This window comes from Phasianus colchicus, chromosome Z (assembly GCF_987193195.1).
Source record: "Phasianus colchicus chromosome Z, bPhaCol1.hap1.1, whole genome shotgun sequence".
In the NCBI taxonomy this organism is placed as follows: domain Eukaryota; kingdom Metazoa; phylum Chordata; class Aves; order Galliformes; family Phasianidae; genus Phasianus; species Phasianus colchicus.
The window spans coordinates 54,071,356-54,092,865 of NC_143476.1; the positions used below are offsets into that span (position 1 = coordinate 54,071,356).

Consider the following 21,510-nt stretch of genomic DNA (forward strand, 5'->3'; position numbering starts at 1 on the left):
GCTCTCAAGGAGATCTTCCCCCAGTTTGTTTAAATACCTGGGATTGCCCCAACCCACGTGCAGCATCCTGCTCATTAGGTTTTCATCTGTCATCTAACAGTGAGGAAAAAAGTCACTGTCTATAAGATAACTGATACATACACAATTTTTATAATGTGTGGTAACTTTACTAATCTTCTGTAAGGGGTAACATTTGCTTGTTTTTGTTTTGTAAGCATTCAAGATATTCAGGACTGTTTTTGAACCAATACACTGGAGATTGATGTTGATGTTTGACATGGTTATTCAGTGTGATTCTTCACATTCTAAGCTGTGTTCATAAAATCCTACCAGTTGTTTCTTTGGAAAGAGTCTTTACTTATCTTGCCACCCTTTTTTTGTTGTTGGTACATGAGTCATTCATAAAATAATATTTTGTTTTCTTTCAGAGAATATTGGTAGTCATTTCTACTATGTGTTTCTAAATTACTAAGATGATACAAAGTAGGTGATTTAGTGAACAGCAAGATGATGATGTGCCTTCTTTTTTGAAAGCAGATGGAGTATGCAAATGGTGGATTATGATCAAACTAATAAAAGGATGAGTACATACCAGGTTTTTGTCAGTTGCAGTAGAGCAGTATGACAGCTCTCCCAGCTTTTTTATTAATGGGTTTTAGTTTAAACTTGTAGTGTATTAAATTGCAAAATTCATCACTCAAGTTGCTCTCCTGGCTTAGCTCTTTCTAGTCAATTGTACTCTGCTTTTATCATAGAAAACCCTTGTACTTCTGTGCAGAAGCATACATCAGGAGAACTCAGGTTTTATATGTTTTTTAACCAGGATGGAAATGGTCAGTTCTCAAAATTAATTTATAAATATATAAAATGGCTGAAGGCACAGAGCTATGCTTTATTATCTTTTAAGAGTTCTGGTATGAAGGAGATGCAGTGTGTTGTAGAGATGATTTTTTTTTTTCTAGCAATGGACAAAAGGGCCAAACTCAGCTGGGCAGGAGTGCTAGATGACAGCTGCATTCAGTTACAAGTCTCCTTTGACATCGGAGTCTGTGCAGTCACAGAAGTATGCATCTGTTAGTAGAGCTTCAGCACAAAGAACCTGTGACACTTCACCGTGTCAGCTGGGCAGAGCCTTCTGTTTGCTCAGCACCCTCTTCCTTCAGCAGCTGAGAAGGGTGGCTGTGGCTCGGTTCCAGGGCTGGGTGGATGCTTCACAGAGCTCAGCTGCAGCCCGACAGCCTGGGTCCTGGCAATGGGATGGGCCAGCTGCCCTGAGGAGCTCCAGGGATGACCTCTTGCAGTCTGTCTTAAGTTTTGTGATATTTTGGCACCTAAAGAGCCAAGCCCATTCAGAGCCTGGATTCTGTATGGTTTTTGTGTTTTCATGCAGGACATTACTTGGTTTCAGCAGAAATGTGATCCTTTTGCATTCCACCACTGGAACAGAAACAAAAGAAATAATATTTGTTTTTTTTTTTTTTCTTTTCGGCTGAATTAGTAGTAGCAGAGAGGACATAAAGCTCCCTTCCAAGTGAAATACAACTTTACAGTTGAAATCAAACATTTTTCTTCTTGAATTTCACACATCTCTATTTTTGTTTTAGCTCTTACTCCACAAAGGAGTTAATGAAATGAATTTTTTTAAGCAGTAAGGATGCTAATTTACTAGTTAATATCTGATGAGTTTGCTTTATACACTTTTCTTTGTATTTGGAAGACAGCTTGCTACAGGTTGTTTTTTTCTGAGTAAATATGATGAGACTGTGTAGTTAGAGTAATACTGCAAATTGAAAACTAGTCAGCAGATAGAAGTGCCATGGTGGGTCCAGACTGCATGGAATGGTGGTTCCATTCCCACCTGAGAATCTGCACTTCCAAGTTCCTCTGGGCTCATTTTTGCCATGGAGTCCTAAGCTAGAAGACTGTCTTCTTTGAATGTTTGTGTTGTGGATTCAGTGGCTCTTAGTAAATGTATGTTCATGGCGACTAGCAAGGTAGCAGGTTTCAATGACTTTTTTTTAGTTTAGTACATATTAAGAATCTCACTTCTCCCCTCTAGATCTATCTAATTTTCATACAGCATTTCAACCTGTAAAATGATTTTTTTTTTTTTTCCCCCCCGCTATAGGTCAAATTTAGGATCAGTTTTAGTTTAGAAGCATTTGTTCACTTAACAGGTGCCAGGGTGGATTTTGCTTTGAGAATGGTATCTTTGTGGTTTTAGTTTAATAACAGCCTTGTATATGATCCCACAAAATATTATACTTCAGATTTATGTAACTTATAATGCAGAGAAATGGGAAAACAAGTACATGTATGTATTGTGTATCCATATGTAGGAAAAGTTTGCCTGCCTACCCTTGTAGTTTGAGTTATTTTTAAATTATTCTCCTGATTCCTCCTTTGCAGCCACCACATAAATTTTAAAGCCATTCTGCAAGGAGGTGCACTGCCACTTATTAAAAATTGAATGCGCTATTCGTTTTTTCAGGAAGTCTGTCAGGGTAAAGAACACTGTTTTTCAACATTTTGTCATTTACTGTTCACTAGGAAAAACAGCAATCGTAGTAACTTGTGCATGGTGTGTGCATAAGGGGTTACTGCTGCATTTAGGCGACTTGACTTCCTTCCTGGTTTTGCTTTTCACAGAATCACAGAATGGCCAGGGTTGGAAGGGACCTCAAGGATCATGAATCTCCAGCCCGCTGCTACATGCAGGGCCACCAACCTCCCATTTAGTACTAGACCAGGCTTTTGGATAAAATACTGCTGAGAGTCTGGTAGATCTCTGGTTTTAAGAATCCTTGATGATTCAGTAATACTTGTTGCTATTATTGTTCAAAGAAAAAAGCTTCTGGGAGGTGTTTAGAGATCTGCCAGGCTGTAACATGCTAAACTTTCACAGCTCCTAAGTTTTGATAATCCTCTCTGCTGTGTTTGAGCGGGTATTCATAACTGTTCAAGATGTTTACTCTTCTTTTTTTTTTTCCAGTCACACCATAGATTTCTCTGCAAAGTGCCACATAAGAGTTATATTAGGTCATGTTTTGGGAGGAGAGTTATCCTTTTTAAAGGATGGGGAGGGTTTTTTTTATGATTTCTTACTTACTCATTTTGAAGTTTCATATATGTTGTGTGGCTTTTTAAGACTAGCTTCAGAGAATTGATCCAAGTCTTGATTAGTTTGAATGTGCAATAGCATCAGCAGAAAATTTACCTCAGTGTAGTTTTTCCACTTTGTGCTATTCTGCTGTTCTTCTTTGTTGCCATTTATCTTTTCTGTCTCCTTATTTCATCTAGAACTGTATCAGCTCAGGTGATGGTGGACAGCAGAAGCAGTAAGGCACATTATCTAGGCATATGTGTCTTTTTTCAATCCACTTTTAAGTTTTCTGTTCTTCACCAAGCAGAACAGATCAACTAAAGAGACCTGTTTTATGGTACAGAGATGCAGTATGTCATGGAGATTATTAGCAAATTATCTGTGTTGTTGTTTTGTATAGCAAGAAGTAAGATTTTAGGCATGTGTCCTCAACTTGCTCTGTAATAGATGAAACTGTATAAAACACAGTTCATGTGTTATCAGACACTTCTTTGATCTTCTCATTATATAGATAATGAGATTTTAAAAGGCTAAAAATATATTAAAACAATATTCTGGATTTGACTACAGTGCTGTAACAGTAATACTCTCTTCACCAGGAATAATGCTGTAGTGATTACAGTTTGTGCTTAACTAACTCTGATAATTCATTAATCCCATTTTTTTCCCAGTTTCCCTGGTGGTAAATAATATTGCTTGTTTTTTTTTCCCCAGTTATTTTAGTTTGAGCGAAGTGTCTGAGCAAATCTCTGTAGACATGAAAGTAAATGGTGTTTTATCACTGTTAAACAGTTTTCATATAAATAGGACTGTTTTACAGGAAGACTTGACTCCTTTTTTTTGAAGAAAGCTGTACCTGACATTTCTTTGTGTGCTTTTCTTGTCAGCACCAATCTTAAAAGAATAAAAGACAACTTTCTTTCCCTTGATTGTAACCAAGTAAGAGAAACTATCAAGTTTTTGTCAGTTCCTTTGTATTGAAAACAAATATCTTCACTTTTGAGAAATTCCTGTAATTTTTATTATTTTCTATCATTTATGCTTTAATCCTATTTTAGTGTATTCTCAGCAAGAAATTTTCCATGATTTCCTGTTTCAGCAGGGCTCCTTTCCACCTGTTGCCTCTGCATATGCAACATGCTGTGCAGTTGAGCGCTAGAAGTGTTCTCATTGTTACAGGTGACTTAATAAAAAGATTAGTTTGTTGGAGGTCACAGCACAATTTGAGCACTGACCTGAAGAAGGACAAAGTTGAGGGTATTTTTTAACTATCCTCAAAAAAACAGTTTTATTTTCATAAGGATAGTGGTTTGCCTATTTATTTATTGAAAAAGAATTCACACGTGTGGATGTATTTATATATTGATATAGATAGAAGATATAAACCAGAGCAAGTCTGTTTTGTGGTTGTGTGTGTTTATACACTATACATAATAAATATTTTTCACATACATATATGTGTATGGAATATATAAAATATATACACACCTATGAATATCTAGGTCTTCAAGGGTAATGTGTTTCTGGTGTTCGGCTGACAAACTTAGTACAATACCACACAAATAAACAACGTAAAAGGCTAAGTTGCATCTGACCTAGGTTTTTTGGTAGATGTTTTAAGTTGTGAATAATCTGAAATACTGTCTTCCACACTGTGTTGCAGATGGCTTTATCAACATTTTTTCTTCCTGTTTGTGTGTGATACTGCACCCCTGATAAATAATTAAAAGAATAAGATACTTTGTATCTTAAGGCATAGTAATACAAGCATTTTCTTCCTATCTCAATGCTGAATTTGCATTTGAGGATTTGAAAGGAATCTGGGTGCTCCTACAGGGAAGTGTATGGACCAGAAATGACAGCTGCTTTGTATTCTGTTGATTCAGAGATGCTTGGTGCAAGTTGTTTTCTTATCCATTAGGGCAGAATTTGTGTAAGAGTTCCTCATGTCAGAAAGGCATATCACTTACAATTCTGTGCTTTATAGGTTCAAGTCAAACAGACTTTTAATATAAAAGTATGAAGTTTCTCAGAAAAGCTAGAAAATACTACCAAAATATTTTAAAATGTGTGATATGGCATTTCATTTCACTTATGAAACAGAGTCATGTTCCTATGTGTCAGAAGAACAGAAAAAGTAATGTCTTCAGGGTGTTGCCTATGGGTTCTGTTGGATGAGAAGCTTGACGCAAGCTGGCAGTGTCCACTTGCAGCCTGGAAAGTGAAGGTGTATCCTGGGCTGCACCAACACAGAAGTGGCCAGCAAAACAAGGGAGTTGAATGTCCTGCTGTCCTGCTCTGCTGTGCCTCTATGAGGTCTCATCTGAAATATGATGTCCCTGGGGCCTGGGACTCCCAGCATAAGAAAGATGTGGAGCTGTTGGAGCAGGGTCACAGTGAGGCCACAAATCTCATCAGAGGGTTGGAGCACCTCTTCTATGAAGAAAGGTTGAGGGAGTTGGGCTTGTTGGACTAGGTGATCTTGTAGGTCCTTTCCAACCTTGTGATTCTATGATTGATTCAGCCTGGAAAAGACAAGGCTTCAGGGAGACATTATTGCAGCTTCCCAGTACTTAAATGGAGTTTATATTCAGGAAGGAGATCAATTTCTTTATGGAGATTGATAAGATCTTCAGGCTTAACAGGTCCAGCTCTCTCAGCCTCTCCTCATAAGAGGGGTGCTCTGGTCTCTTGGTCTTCCTGGTTGCCCTAGGTTGGACCCTTTTCACTATGTCATGTGTCTCTGATACTGGGAGGTCCAGAGCCGAATGTAGTACTCCAGGTGTGGCCTCACCTGCTGAAAAGAGGAGAAGGATCACATCCTCCAACCTGCTTCTGTTATCCTTGGTAATACAGTCAAGAATACTCATAGCTTTCTTGTGGACACAGTGTTTGCTTGTTTTCAAACTGTCTCGCTGTAGTCTTTTCTGCAGAGTTGCTTTCCAGCTGGGTGGCCTCAGCATGTTTATGTGTCTGGGGTTGCTCCTGTCTGCATGCTTCATGACTTCACATGCTTGTCCTCGTTGAACTTTGTGGAGCTCCTGTCAGCCCATTTATCTGGCCTTTTGAGGTCCCTTAGGATGACCCTCTGACCTCTCACTCCTCTCAGTTTTCAGTCATCTGTAATTCACCAGCTTGCATGGGGAGAGTTCTGTCAGGGCTATGCAGTCCCCTGAAGATGCTCAGAGCCTTTGCTGCAGGACTGTTAGAATTATTAAGGTTGGAGAAGACCTCTGAGATCATGAAGTCTGACTTTGCCACCATGCCCGCTAAACCATGTCCCTATGTGCCACATTCACAGTTTTTTTTTTAACACCAAGGATGGTGATTTAACCACCTCACTGTGCAGTCTGGTTCAGTGCCTCACCACTCTTTCTGAAACTTTTCCTAATACCCAATCTGAACCTCTCTTCGTGCAACTTGAGGCTATTCTGTCTCGTCCTATCTCTAGTTAACTGAGAGAAGAGACTGAACCGCCCCCTCCTCCCCACCTCACTACAGCTTCCTTTCAAGTATTTGTAGAGAGTGATCAGGTCTAGGTCTCTTCTGAGACTCCTTCGTACTAAACAATCCCATTTTCCTCAGCTGCTCCTCATAAGATTTGTGCTCCAGTCCACACTGGTTTTGTTGCCCTTCTTTGGATGTACTCTTGGCCCTTAATGTCTCCTTGTAGTGAGGGGCCAAAAACTGAACAGAGAACTTGAGGTGTGGCCTCACCAGTGCAAGTGGTCATACAGAGGGACAGTCAGTCACCTCCTTAGTCCTGCTAACTGCACTATTTCTTACACAAGCCAGAATGCCATTGGCCTTCTTGGTTGCGTGGGTATACTGGTGACTCACGTTCAGCTGGCAGTTGACTAATTCCCCCTGATCCTTCTCCTTACTGCAGCTTTTCAGCTGCTCTGCCCTAGGCTTGTAGCATTGCTTCGGTTTGTGGCCAAAGTACAGTACTCAGCACTTGGTCTTGTTGAACTTCATCCCACTGGCCTCAGCCCAGCTATCCAGCCTGTCAGATCAACTGTGGAAAACTTACATGACTATTAAAGACAGAAGTAAAAAAGGCATTGAGAATGTCCATCTTACCTTCAGAGGTAAAGTTTCCTACCACATCCACTGAAGAATGGAGATTATCCTTGGTCCTCCTCTTACTTTTAATGTGTTTGAAAAACAGTTTTTGTTGTCTTTTATAAGATGAAGTTACAGAAAGTCTGGTGATGATATGAAGTTCTTGCTGGGCTCTTGCCTTCCTAATTTTCTCTCTGCTTATCCTAGCAACATCCTTATACCTTCCAGTGTTCTAAGCTCTTTCTTTTTTTTGTTGGAGTCTGAACAAAAGCTCCCTGCTCAGCCAGGCCATTCTTCCCGACTGACTTTTCTTACCGCACATGGGGATGGCCTGTTTCCATGCCTTTAAAATTTCCTCTGGAGCAACATCCAGCCTTCCTGGACCCCTTGCCCTTCAAGTCTGTCTCCCAGGAGACACTCCCAACAGTTGTCCTAAACTGTATTGACCACAGTGTTATCTGAGTGCTAGTGAAGGCTGTGTGTATTAGCAGGCTTGATTTCACTTTTCAATTTTGGAGCGTGTGTTTTTTTCTTGGTAGTAACAATCACTTGTCTCCCCAGTGGGTGTAAAATAGGTCAGGATATAGCACTCTGCTTGCAGCTTGGGAATGTGTGTGTAAGGAACACTTGGGGTAGAACTTTGTTTTGTGGTTAAGGGTAGTGGCGCTGAAGGTTTCACGATAATGCATATGTTTAGAGCTTTGAAGTCGTGCAGTGTATGCTACCTCAGAAATATTTAATGGTTGCCAGTGCAGCATCATGCTTTCTTCGTGCATTACACTGCTGTGAAACACAGTTCTCTCGTAAGACGCTTAAAATACCATGTAATGTATCAGGTTGCCTTTGTCGTGAGATGTGAATATTGTAGTATGAGGCATGAAAGCTTTAGAGAAATGATTAAAATGAAACCCAAGCTGGAAGGCTGAAAAGCAATGCAGCCTGGTGAATGTCTTGGGTTTCTGAGTATATGGGCCAGCTATCTCAGTGAATGTAAGGTTTATATGGCTGTGCAACTGTTAATTTTAAATTTAAACTCCTCCTTTTAAGCAAACGTAATTTAGATAAGCTCTTCTAATCACAGAGGATTAGAAAGGGGGAAAAAAGAGTGCTATATCCTGCATGAAATTTCCAACAAAGAGATCTTAACTTCAAATAGACAAATATTAAGAAATGTTCAATTAAAAGAAGATCACTTGTGCTTTGTCTGAAATACAAAAACAGAAAGAAATCTGAGGAGATTGATTGCCTCTTTATGAATATGAGCCAAATTTTAATTAAGGATGATTTCATATATTTCTGAGTTTGAAGTTTGCAGGACTGTACTTACTATAGTACGTTATTGTTATTATTATTAAAATTAACTTATCTGTTGTTTTTACGCTGCTGTTTATTGTAGTGCCCTGCAAGTTGGCCAAACAAGATAATTTTTTTTATAACTTTCTGAATTTTTGTGATAACAAGTCTCATAGTAATTATCTGAAGTTAGGTATTTTTTAGACAATATCTTGAAGAACTGAAACTCGTATGTTTTTAAATGATAGATCAATATATTTATATGAAGTTTTGGTTTAGGTACTAGTTTAGTTAGTAAGTTACCCTATTTTATCATATCTTCCAAATTCAAGTTCTAGTGTAGTTTGCCTTGTTTTGGTACTGCTGTTTGGTATTCAGCTGGTCTTTGTAGATACTGTATAAGCAGCGCGTTACCCTGTTCTGTCCTGCACTGAATAAGGTGTAAGCTTTGTGCTGAAAAGTCATATTTGAGTCCTGTAACTAAAGTACATCCTTCTTACTTCTCTTACAGGTACAGGAGAGAGTGGCAAAAGCACGTTTATCAAGCAGATGAGAATCATTCATGGATCAGGTTATTCTGATGAAGACAAAAGGGGCTTTACAAAGCTGGTGTACCAGAATATATTTACAGCGATGCAGGCCATGATCAGAGCCATGGATACTCTCAAAATTCCGTACAAGTATGAACATAATAAGGTGAGATTTTTATTTATTTCAATAGCTGAAGTTTTTCCTCTTTTTATTTCAGCGAATATAGTGAAAGTCTTCAAAAACTGTGTGTCACATACAAATTATATTCAAAGTTATGAAGAAGGGGTCATCCTTCAGTCCTGTCTCTAGTTGTCTATTCTGTGTGCTGTTCTGACAACACAGAGTTGCTTCTGTCTCCCTGAGAGCCACTCTTAAAAAGATATTTTGGGGGGTTCATTACAGGAAGACTTTCAGTAGTGTTTTTTTAGAGTTTATTACTTCTTTTCCTTCCAGTGCATGCTGTGGCCAGAGCACAGTTAAACCATTTCTCTGGTCTGAACCAGCACTGCCTATTTGCCATTAATATTACATCTGGAAAAATAGGTGGAGATAACTGGTTTGGGGCATATTTTGAAATAAAAATTTTTGCACGAGATCTTAAAACAGATTCTTTTGACACTGATGATACCGTTGAAATTTAAAAGGAAAAACTGCATTTGAAATGTTGTAAGTTTTATCTTTGACTAGCCTGACTTCTTTTTAATCTTTTTTTTCATTTAATATTTACGTTTTAAAAGAAAGATATGTAAAATATCTCAAGCATTCCATGAGGGAGAGTGAAATGTTTAATATTTACTCGAATACATGGATTACACTGCTTCATATCCAGCTGCTGTTGAACAAGGAATACATGATGAAATATAAATACATTTGTGTTAGTACAAAAATCTTTTGTCTATGCATATGAAATTTAATGATTATAATTTAACTGCTCTATACGTATCAAGGCAAACAATTTAGAAATAGGACAGTTAAAGCTCATTATCAGGAAAAAAAGGCTTAGTTTCTCCATTTGCATCTGCCAGTTCTGTCTGGTTATCCTTTTATTGGTGACATAATGTTGAATTAACCCCAAAATGTTGAAGGAATGTGGACTATGCAGTGGAAAACTGGAAGAATCCTGTCTGCCAAAATCCATGTTGTTAACTGTCTTTAATAGGAGTTAGTGTTTTGAGCACATTGTAGAAAATTGTGCAAAATAGTGAAACAGACTGTTGAACTTCGTAGTTTGACCGTTGCTGTAGCTGTCTGGCTTTCCCTCATCTTTCAGAAGCCAAAATCAAATGTGTAACTAGTATTAAAAAGAAAACTGCATTTTAGTGTGAATTATAACTTGCTGAGTGCATGTTTTTGCTGTGTACAGAATGCCTGCTTTCCTAGTATTCTGACTTGAGAAGTTTGTTCACTGTGAACACAGGTCTTTTTTTCTTTAAAATTGGAATTGGTTATCACTTTGCTGTAGTGTCTGGTAGTCCTAATTATAGATTAATAGAAAATAAGGAAAAAAAAAAAAAGACTTCAGAGTACATGTTCTATACTTAATATTCCAGTTTAGAGTGTTCAGTTTATATAGAATGTTCTGTATGGTTCAAGCAAGTTAGTATTGCTGTAGCTGTACGTATTGTACACGTGGCCAAATCTGTCTAATTAAAGTTGTTCACTTTCTGCACACAAATGACTTCCCCATAAGTGAAAATCCATCATTATGCTTAGCTCCTTCACCAGCATTTCTGTCAGTTTTAAATAGGGCTAGGTGTAAAGTAAAAGTCACCAAATGATATGGTCTTGAAGGGGTTCCTTTAAAAATTCCTTCTGGAAATACAAGAGGAATGAAACTTGCTACTATATCATGCTAGGCTAGAGAAGATGATGCTCTACTACACATAAACTTTGTACACTGCGTCTCTATGAAGTAGTGACCACCAATCAGTTAGTTAATCTGTTCCTTTTTTCCTTTTCTTTTTCCCTTTTTTTTTTTTTTTTTTTTTAAGTCCATTGAAAACAAATTCATTAGTCTAGCAGTCTAGAAAACACAGAAGGAGCACTTCCTATTAATTTGAATATCATCAGGAAATCCTATCTCTGGAGAGAATATCTCAAAGCTTGAGTAACAGCATATTTTTAGCACAGTTCTTGTTTAGTTTAGGAAACTACACTATGGTGGTCACTGGTCACTGGTCCTAAAGAAATGAAGGTAAAATGACTCATGTCCAATTCCTCACATTCTGGGGAGCTACTGTAGATTGGGGCTACAGTAGAAATGCTTTCCTCTTACTGCACGATTTCTATTTCCTCTAACTGAGAATTGCTGAAGTTGAGGTGTTTTGAATGTCTGTTTGTGGAATCTTTTGTGGAATCTATCTTAATATTAAAAAAAGGACAGCTAAGTAAGCACTTGGGATTATTTTAATTTAGTCTAGAAAGAAACAAGATTTAAGTCTAGCAATTTAGTTCTTAGAAAGTGCTGTTGGCTTTATCATCTCTGACACAGCTAGAGAGACTGAAATGCATTGTCCCACCATTAGTAATCTGGATTCTTTGAATGATTTGTTACCAGAAAAGGTGAAGTCATTTGCAAAATGTAACTAACAGTATAAGAAGTGTCATGTCACAGAACAGATGTTAGACTGCAGTATACGGGATCTAGTGAGTTTAAAGATAACAGGTGATGGTGCTCTCTCCTGTTAGGAGTTTGTTAGGAAGTGGTGTCTTTTAGATTGATTTTTTTTTTTTTTTTTTTAGTTTCTGTTTAGGTAAATTTTACTGTGTTTCTGTTGTTTCTTATTTTAACTACAAGTTGTGAAATTCTCTTCTGCCTCTTGAATTTCAAAGTAGTTTATGAAAGATAGAAAATCATTGGTTTTTAATGAAAATATTCATAAGCAAATTTCAAAATTGCCTGTCTTTGCAGAACTGAGTGTACTGCGTTTAGTCATGTGAAGTTACAAACATTCAAATGCACATTTTTTAACAGTAAAATGTACACTGATTTTTTTAATAATCTGTCTTGACAGGAAACTGAAGTGCATATTTATGCTTCTATCATGTCTCAAATACTGAAGTAAGAAAATTAGCAACTTTAATCTTTTAAATTCTGAGATTTCTTCACAGTGTCTTAGAAGGCTTTGTTTCAGATAGCATAGTCTTAATTTCTTCATTTCTAACTTAAACACAGCAAAACATGTCTAATATTCCTAAAGGTGGGAGCATGTATGTGGATGGCTTTTAATTTTTTCTTTGCTGTTGTTACGGAAGTTGCACAAAATAAATTCTATAGTAAAAAAAAACAACTAAACAAACAAAAGACCAGCACAAACTGTTACTGTACTGAAAACTTAATACCACTGCTTACACCATTCAATGTAACTACCAAAAGATTAGTTGCTTTTTTGTTCAGCAGTCTTTTTCAGGAAAATGTCACTTGGTAGTGATTAACAGGCAGGAAATCTGGCTTGAATCCCATGTCCATAAGTTCCTGCAAAACTTCTTAAATAGTCATAACAATATAAGTGGTATGAGGAACAGTAACAAAACAGACAAAAAAGTTGTTCAACAGGCTGAAAATATAACAATAATTTTTATTATAGATCTGGACAATTGCTTTTATGTTTCCTACAAGTAAGTCTGCTGCTGGAGTTGTTTCAGTATTTACGGCTTTTGCATTTGGGGAATGCTTTACAGTGAAAATATGCAGGTATAGGAAATGTGTTTTAAGTCACATCAACGTGGGCATCATCTTCAAACCCATGTTTATCTTGCTAACTTCTTTCTTCTGGGACAGACAGATCTACTGGAGCAAACAGACAGAAGTGGGGACAAGAATAGATTTGGAGTCAGATTTCGTAAATTCTTATATTGTGTAAACACATGGGGATGTTAAATGCAGTAGACCTCTTCAGTGAAATTGATATTTTATCAAAAAATAGGTTGCAGAAACAGGCCTCCCTTATATGCTCTGCTTGATATATGAAGAATATGGAGGATTCAATCCTGAGCAGAATGAGAAGTTTGAGATACGTTGGCCCTCAGATGGGGCACGTGTACTTTTTGTGTGATTTCTGGCCTTTTGTGGTTTGGTATTGTCTAAGAAAAGCAGAAATTATGTTGTTGTTATATTGAAATGAAGTGTTTATTGTATTGGAAAACAAGTAACAAGGCAGTTCTTCAGGCAGGAGGAGACACCTGGACTGTACTATTGGCACAGACTGTTATTTGATATCTCCAACCTAAAGCAGAGGCCTTCAAGCAGGTTTACAGGAAAAAAAAAAAAAAAAAAAAATCACAGAATTGTAGAATGGTTTGGAGAAGACTTTTAAGATAGTCTAGTTCCAACCCCCGTTGCTATAGGCAGGGACACCTCCCACTGGACCAGCTTGCTTAGAACCCCATGCAGGCTGGCCTTGAACACCTCCAGGGTGGGGGCATTTACATTGTCTCTGTGCAGTCTGTTCTAGTGTCTCACAATGCCCACAGTAAAGAATTTCTTCCTATTATCTAGTCTAAATCTGTCCCCTTGCAGAGGGCATACTTGATCCCACTGTCCACATCGCCTACAAAGATGTTAAATAACACAGGTCCCTGCACCAATCCTGAGGAACAACACTCATCACTGATCTGCACTTAGACATTGAGCAGTTGACTACATCTCTGAGTGTGACCATTCAACCAATTCCTTATCCAGCGAATGGTCCATCCATCAATTCCATTTTTTTCCAGTTTGGTGACCAAGATGTTGTGCAGTACAGTGTCAAATTCTGTGCGTAAGCCCAGACACTCTAACTTCATCATTAAAAGCTGCCAAGTTAGTTAGTCAGTTTTTTTTGTAGATTTTGTCAGTCTTTTAAATTTTTATATATTACAAATGATGATGTCCAAGATAAAGAAAGTTTTATAGTAAAATTCAGCTTTGGCTGAGGATTTGAGCTAGTGTTAACAAGAGATTTAAGAAAACACTTTGTTTTCTTTTCATTTGTTTTGAATTTTGAGATTTTGTATTTTTGTATTCCTTTTTCTGGAAGTTCTTCTGCACTTTTTTCTCCCTGATTTAAATAGGTATGAAGTCTGCACACTTTGTTACCTCAGTTGTGTGTCTGCCTGTTCTCAAGACATGGACATACATTGCTTGGCTCCTAGACTTTGTATTCACTGTAGGTGATTACATAAATGTGAGCCATGAGGCAGGAGTCCATTGATTTTTTTTTTTTTTTTTTTCCTGGAAAATGAGGCTGCCAAAAGAAAAGCGAAGCATGACATCTTACTTTATTTTGATTTTTTTCAGCTTTCTTTTCCAGAAGCAAAACCCAGAGCTACTGTTTAATAATTTCAGCTTCTATAAAAATGTATCAGATCATGACTGTAGGTTGCTTAACGGTATGATGGGCTTAAGATTTTGGATAAGTAGGAAAATCATTTTGTGTGAGCAAGCCACTTTTGTGAACAGCTTTTAATCCTTTGTAACACTTGTCCAGCTTTTATGTGGCTTTCAGTTTCCTTAGTCTCTATCATGCAGGAGAGCCGATGGAGTGTGTGTTCCCTGGCTGGAACAAGTGATACTATGGAAAAAACTGTTTTCACAGTTTTGAGGGTTTTTATGCTAATTAAGGTTGTTTCAGAATGTTTCATTTTAATTTGTGTTGTACAGGCATAGATAACATTTGGTTCATTGTTCAGTTAACCTTTCTAAACCATTTTCTAGATACAGTAATAATTGTATGTATATGTTTTGCTAATTTGAAGGATTATTTTATCCTTTTCAAATTGTAGGTTGTGTCTTGAGTAGCCTGTTTGAAGATGCCCTCTTTTATTTTTATTTTTTATCTGGCTGTAGCTGCTAGTTTGAGAGCTTATGCTCTACTGCTGGCCCTACAAGCAGAAAAATGAGTGTGCTTGATTAGTGCAGACATTCTTTGCATCTGGTTTCCAGACTTTGTCCAGCTATTAACCTTAAGCCAAATGTTGCCAGTTTTACAGGTTGGATGAAAACAAGTTTGTCACTTTAGCATGAAAAAGCTTTGGGCTTCCTCTCTGGACTCCCTACAGCCATATGCTGGGTGGAGGAGCAGTAGGGATGATGCATTACAGAGTAAGAACTGTTGACATAACGCTTGTGTAAGCCTCATAAATCCTATTGTGGCATTTGGAGTTAGTTGTTCTATTTCATGGCTATATATATATATACATACATACATACATACATACATATAAATATATATATATATATATATATATATTTTTTTTTTTTTTTTTCAATTTATCCAAAAAAGATAAAAAACGCTGGGTTGGCATTTAACATTTAGTCAAATTTTTCTCATCTAATATGTATCTGTTATCTGCTGAGGTTATACTAGATATGTTGTAGAAGAGAAGTATCAGCTTGACCTTGGAAAATCTGAATGCAGACTTGCTTTTCAAACTGTGTATTTTTCAGGCCACACTGTGTCACTGTATTTGAGAATTGCTTTAGAATGAGATAAAAATTAGATTTTTATGTTCACCTTTCTATTACTGCTTGTTTTTTGAATTATGACTATTTTTGGAGTAGCCCAATAGTTTATTTTTTACTACTTATTCTAGGTACTTGAAATTGGAGAAACATGGTACCACCAGTTATTCAGGGCTCTTTCAAGGATCATTTAAAGCAGAAATCTGCTGAGTACTGAAGAGGTAATCAGCAGCATTTATACCTGCAGTATTAACTGAGTAATCTCTCAGACAATTCTGGCAATTCGAGCAGAAACAATACTTGTGCCTTCTGTAAGAATTTTAAGGGGTGTTCTCATACTGCAGTATTGCTTCTAAACTGAGTATCAATGCAAAGGTAGTACCAGCTAGCAGTCCTCTTTTTCAGGTACAGAAAAAAAACAATTAGTTTGTATGGGAAAATTGTTTTTTGTTTTTAACAATTTATTGAATGTGTGAATTAAAATGAAAAATTGCATTCCTGTGACTTGAACCATAGCAGCATATATTGAAATACCATTTGAGAATAAAACTCATGCCAAAATAATTCATTATACCAACGTCTGAAAGCGATGTTTATTCCTTAGAGCGCATGTTCCAATCAAGTAGGAAGTATATTGTGCAATTCTAAGTTTTTGGAGTGTTGCCTACTGCCTTTTCTTCCTTTTCTTGAGCACGTTAAAGCTGCTTTCACTCAAAATTTATTTCTACTCTATTAAAGATATGTTAAAGTGGTTTGCTCTGAAGCTTTAATCACTTAATTCCCGTAAAATTAAACTTTCTGGATTTCCTTTAGATATTTCCTCCTTTTCTTTCTTTTACTTTCTCAGTCATTCTAGAGCTTTTCAATAGTGCCTTGACCTTTTAACAATTAGAGACATAAAAGTAAAGGATTGAAAATAAAGCCACTTGAAACAGTGCAAAAACGTACTGGATATTCTACATTTTCTTTCCACCAGTCATCTGCAAATAAAAAGAAGAGCATAGAACAGTAGGAAATGTGGTGACTTTTAAAAAAAAATATTTTGTGGGTTTTTTAATTTAGATGTTTGCTAACAATTTGAATGAGAAAATAACTTCAATATTTATTCTCTTTTGTGAAAAAGCAGGAGTTTTTTCAACCACTTGTTACTGTATGAACTTATGGAAAAAAAACTCTTCTGAATCAAAGAAGTTAAGTGATGCTTTCATGCTATCACTGATGCTGGCAGTATTGGACTGAGGCATCACTAAAAGACACGTAGAGTGCTTGACCAGCACATGTATGTACTGTGACATGCAGAATTATAAAATGGATGTTAAAAGAAAATTGTAGTTACTTACCTGACTCAAGCTCGGTCAGAGGGAATGTTGAGGATATTTAGGAGAAGGCTGAGGAAATTGTGAATGGACGTGTCTTCTCAGAGGTTGCAAAGGAGACTACATAGTGACAGCAGTGGAGGAATTTCCCTGGAAACTGACTATGCAGGTAGTTTCTAAACTACCAACAAGACATTTCTCGGGGCTGTCTGTGATTCAAAGGGAGCATGTCTATATGTGTAGTTCACAGAGCACTGTTCTTTCAGACTTCGTGTAATGGTACCTGTTTGCTTAGAGTTCTTTTGCTGCTTGTGACCCAAGTCAGCTCTTAAAGAGGAATCTAAGCATCTGTTGGCATTTTTCTAAACTGAGACTTGGAATTTTTTGGATTTCATCAATAACTCTAGTGCCACTGACCAGGAAAAAAAATTATGCAACCTCATTATAAGGTTCGTTTTGAACAACCTCATCTCAAGCAAGAAGTTCTTCAGCAGGACAGTATTTATAAGTAAAATTGTCCTAATCGGAGAGGGGCATGGCAGCACAGCCTTGTAGCTCATGTCATTCTTGTATGATAAACAATGACTTGTACTGGCTGCCCTTGCTGTGGCAGGATAGTCACTCACTGCATTGCAAAATATTTTAAACAGCAACTCTCTGCTGTGAAAAATTTAGTAATTTTTTCACTATTTTGGAAAATAAATTTATGTTGTAAAGTAAATGTGTATTTTGAGGATGTAATTTTAATCAGAGAAGCTGTAGCTCAAAAGCTCTCTTTCTCTGTTTCCTGATTCCAGTGCATACTTACTATTATGCTTCTGACTATCTGTCCCTTTTCGATGCCTGTCATCTTTTGTGGTCTTCCTGTAGAGCTTCCTGTGCACTGCTGTCTGATGAGACCATATGAATCAGCAGTGTGGGTGGTGTTTTTACCCTTCTGGCAAACGAGAAAAATGCAACAATATTCTTAATTTTTCATCTTTTTAGTCAGTCTTATTCAGATAATTACTTTTTAATGCACATGAGAATACATCTGTGTGATCAAGTAGGTTTTATTGTATTTTTTTAAATTTGTCATCTACTAACCATGATATGTAGTAGAAAAGAACCTTTTATGAATGCATCCCAGCTTGATGATATAACCTCTGTGTGCATCAAAACAGACACTGTCTACAGAATCCTTGTCAAAGTAAAATGCAGTCAAATTGTGTTTACTCAATGTTTTAATGCAGTTTGTTTTTCTGTGCTGCTTTAGTGGTCGAAACTACATGAGAATGAGATTGTATAATTTCTTTTCTTTTGGGAAAGAAATGAAAATTAGATTTCTCATATGGAACTGTCACAGTGAGAAGAAATTTAAATTAATATGACTTGGAGAGGGCTTGTTAGGACCACATACATTGTTATGAAGGGAGAAATACAGCTGAGATATAGGCTGAATTGACAGAACCTACTTATAAGGGTTAATTCCTGAAAATAGATTTGCTTCGAAACTTCAGTGTTCAGTTAGTGTCATTAAATTATTATTCTTTGAACATAATATAGTTATTTTTCAGCAAGGTACCAAATAAACTTTTTTTTCCCCCTAAATATATATTTTTCGCAATTTGATAGACCTCTTTCATCATGTTAAGGCTTTTTATTTTTTTCACCTTGGGTATTCTACGTATCTGATATTGAGCAACTGTGTTTTGCTGAAGAGTGTAAGAGAAGGATAATATGCAAGAACTGCAATGCTTCTTTTACCTGGTTCCCATGTTTCTTTTGAACTTTCGGTCTTTCTGAAAGTTTAGATGTTTCTCAGGGTAGTCTTAATTTTCTTCAGCAGTGTGAACTGTGGAAGTAATCAAGTGGGGTGATTATTTGGCATAAGTTCATTTTATCCAGCTTTATGAAGCTGAGATGACATTTGAATACAGACTTCCTGATTTGATGGCATTTCCAAACCTCCTGACTTTGTGGAGACAGGGTTATCCCAGCTGCAGAGTTCTGGAGATGTTAATACAGGGCTTGCTGAAAATAAATATTCCAGATGAGTGTGGAAGCAAACAATGCCATTATTCTAGATCTGCAGTTGATGGTGTTGATTAAAGTACAAAACATCTCTTTTTTAAAATAATTGTAAGGAAGGGGCAATAACTATCCCTTTCCGATGAGCAAAAATGTAGTGCATGCTTTTACACTGGAGTAATTTTGTCTTAGGGACCAGAGTTCATTGACACTCTGAAAGCTAGTTAAAAATATGCCTAAGCAGAAACCTACTGCACCCAAAATACAGATATATCTGTTCATCTCCCATCTCCTAGTCATGCCTCACTGCATGAGCAGATGAATGTAATGAAAGAAACAAGGGTAAATCTTGACTGTTATGATATCTTATGGGTTCCAGCATGGTTACAGTTTATAAATAAAATCAGTTACTCAGCAAAGCATTTTCCTTTGCACTTCATAGGTTTTTTTTTTTTTCTTCACAGACAATAACAGAATAAGGAGAGGCTCAGGCCCTTTAAAAAGTGTTTTTTTTTCTGTTTTGATGCAAGCTTGCCTACTGTTTTGTATGTGTCTGTTATTTCATGTTCTCTATGCAACATCTTGCTAAGCAGATGCCTATGCTGAAGACCATTAAGTAGAAAAAGTGGAGTTATTTCTCTCTTCTTTCCAGCATTCTGTACTGTGACTCCATTGTAGAGCCCCATCCTCTGCATCTCTCACCCCACTTGCAGCAGAACTCTCACGATAAACTGTTTCAAAATAACACCATATGTGAATTATAGTGCAGAGTCGTGAATGGAAAGTGATGCTATTATGTCTTGAGCATGCCACTCTGAATAATTATGAACTGTAAAATCTTGCCCTGCCTCTGTATGTCAGCTTTCTTTGGGGATCCTGGCTTTGATTCCCGTCTCTTTCACTTGTGTGGCCACAAGAATATCAGTCCTATCAGAAATGGTTTAGATAATGAGCTGCAATTTTTGGCTGTATGTAGCCTACTGCCAACCTGTGGATCTCAACAGTTACCTCCAGTCTTATGCATTATTCACGTTAACATGCATGGAGATGTGAGCTTTGATGAAGAAGAGAAAGTGGAGTAGTATCTACCAGAGCCATTAGCAGCTGGTAAGTTAGGCCAGCCCTGAGGATGTTCTGTCTTAACTTGGAGAAGTGCCTGAAGCTAAAAGCTTTAACAGTCAGAAGGGCATAAAGATGATACATTGCTACCTTATGCTCAACTCTCTTTTTGTTTTTTTCTTCTCCCTTTTTCTGTCTTGCTTTTGGTATGTTGTTGAATATAGATCATTTCACTGGATTTCTCGCTTGGCCTCAAAACTCATATGCAACAATAATATATTCTAGAAAGTGTCAGTTAATCAATATCTTTCCATAATTTGGGGTTATTTTTAATGTACGTTATTTAGTAGTTTCTCAGATATTACAGGTAGTTAAATATGCTTTCTACTTGTTAAAGAAAGGAACAAACATTTCTCTGGGCTAAATCAGAAAGCTTAACTAACAACTCAATTTTTGCTGCCAGGTCTCATTTCTTTCATAACTGATTTAAGACTTCCTTTTTTTTCCTTCTGTTTCATAGAAGTCAACTCTATAAATTTATCTCCGAAATCAGAATAGAAAAATAGCTGTTCTTTTCCTGTTAGAAGATGACATATACTTATATCCTCATTTTGAGAGGATTCAAAGTATAAATTGTTGCCTGTCCAGTAATTTATAATGTTCTCTATACTCTGAATTGGAATTTCACACACTGTCAAGGGTTTTAAGTTTATTTATTTTTATTGTGGCAAAAAGATTTTGCTTTAATCACATCAATAAAATTTCATATTTTGGTTATGAAACAGCAGTGATTTAACTACAGTTCAACTTGTAAGGAAGGGAATTTGTAAAGAACTTTGCAGATAAAATACTTCTAATTTTGACTATGTAAAAGCCAGTTTTCTAGAGATGTATGTCTTCTCTGAAGAATCAAGACAACTGCTGTTAGGTTCCTTTAATCTGGTGAAATTAATGTTGCCTCTTCTGGTATCAGTTATTTTAAATATTTAGAAGGAAAATCTCAATTATCTGATAAAGCAGGTCTAATGGTATTTTAAAGCTTTTTTTTAAAAAAAAAAATGGATTGCGAATTATGCTGTTTCTGGGGCCATGGACAGTCTTTTGATGTCTTTATTTTTAATTCCTAAGTCTGTATTCAGCAAGAGGACACCTAACTGAGCTGCTAATTCCACTTTCAGTAACTTCTTTAGAGTCCTAATTTTGGAAATTGTAAGGTTGTGAATAGTTATAAGTACTAATGATTTTGCTCATCATACTCCTATTTTTTTATTCCTTACCTTCTCTTTTTAGTGCACTTGGTTTTTAACCTCCTATTGTCACTATTTCAATTCTCTGAAAATGGAAGAATTCATTTTTGCAATGGAATAGAAGTCAGTCTTACCTTATTAGACAAGCAGCACTTCTTTCCCTTGTCTTCTGACTTTTCTAATTGCACGCTGTTAATCTGAAGTGTATTTGTGTATAGTTGATGGGCAGTGAGAGTGTAGTGAAACAATGCATCTTAATTGCATGACCTACCTTGCTCAAGTGGAAAGAGACTGACTCAGTTGAGCAGTATTTTCCTCCATCTCATCTGTCTTGTCAGTGTTGGTATGTGGTGTGTACTGTTAAGGAGTATGACTTCCATATGGTTAGTGCAGTCACAGAAGCATCATTACAACTCCATAGTGCAGTTAAGTTTAATGTACTGA

At 36.8% G+C, this 21,510-nt stretch overlaps 1 protein-coding gene across 1 annotated transcript in view; it reads left to right on the forward strand.

The window, feature by feature from the left end:
• The window catches only part of LOC116234656 (guanine nucleotide-binding protein G(q) subunit alpha), a 115,042-nt gene that overhangs the window by 34,989 nt on the left and 58,543 nt on the right, over positions 1–21,510 (forward strand). Inside the window, exon 2 of the mRNA XM_031602383.2 lies at positions 8,973–9,157. Within this exon, the coding sequence (XP_031458243.1) occupies positions 8,973–9,157 (185 nt within the window). The remainder of the gene's footprint in view (positions 1–8,972; positions 9,158–21,510) is intronic.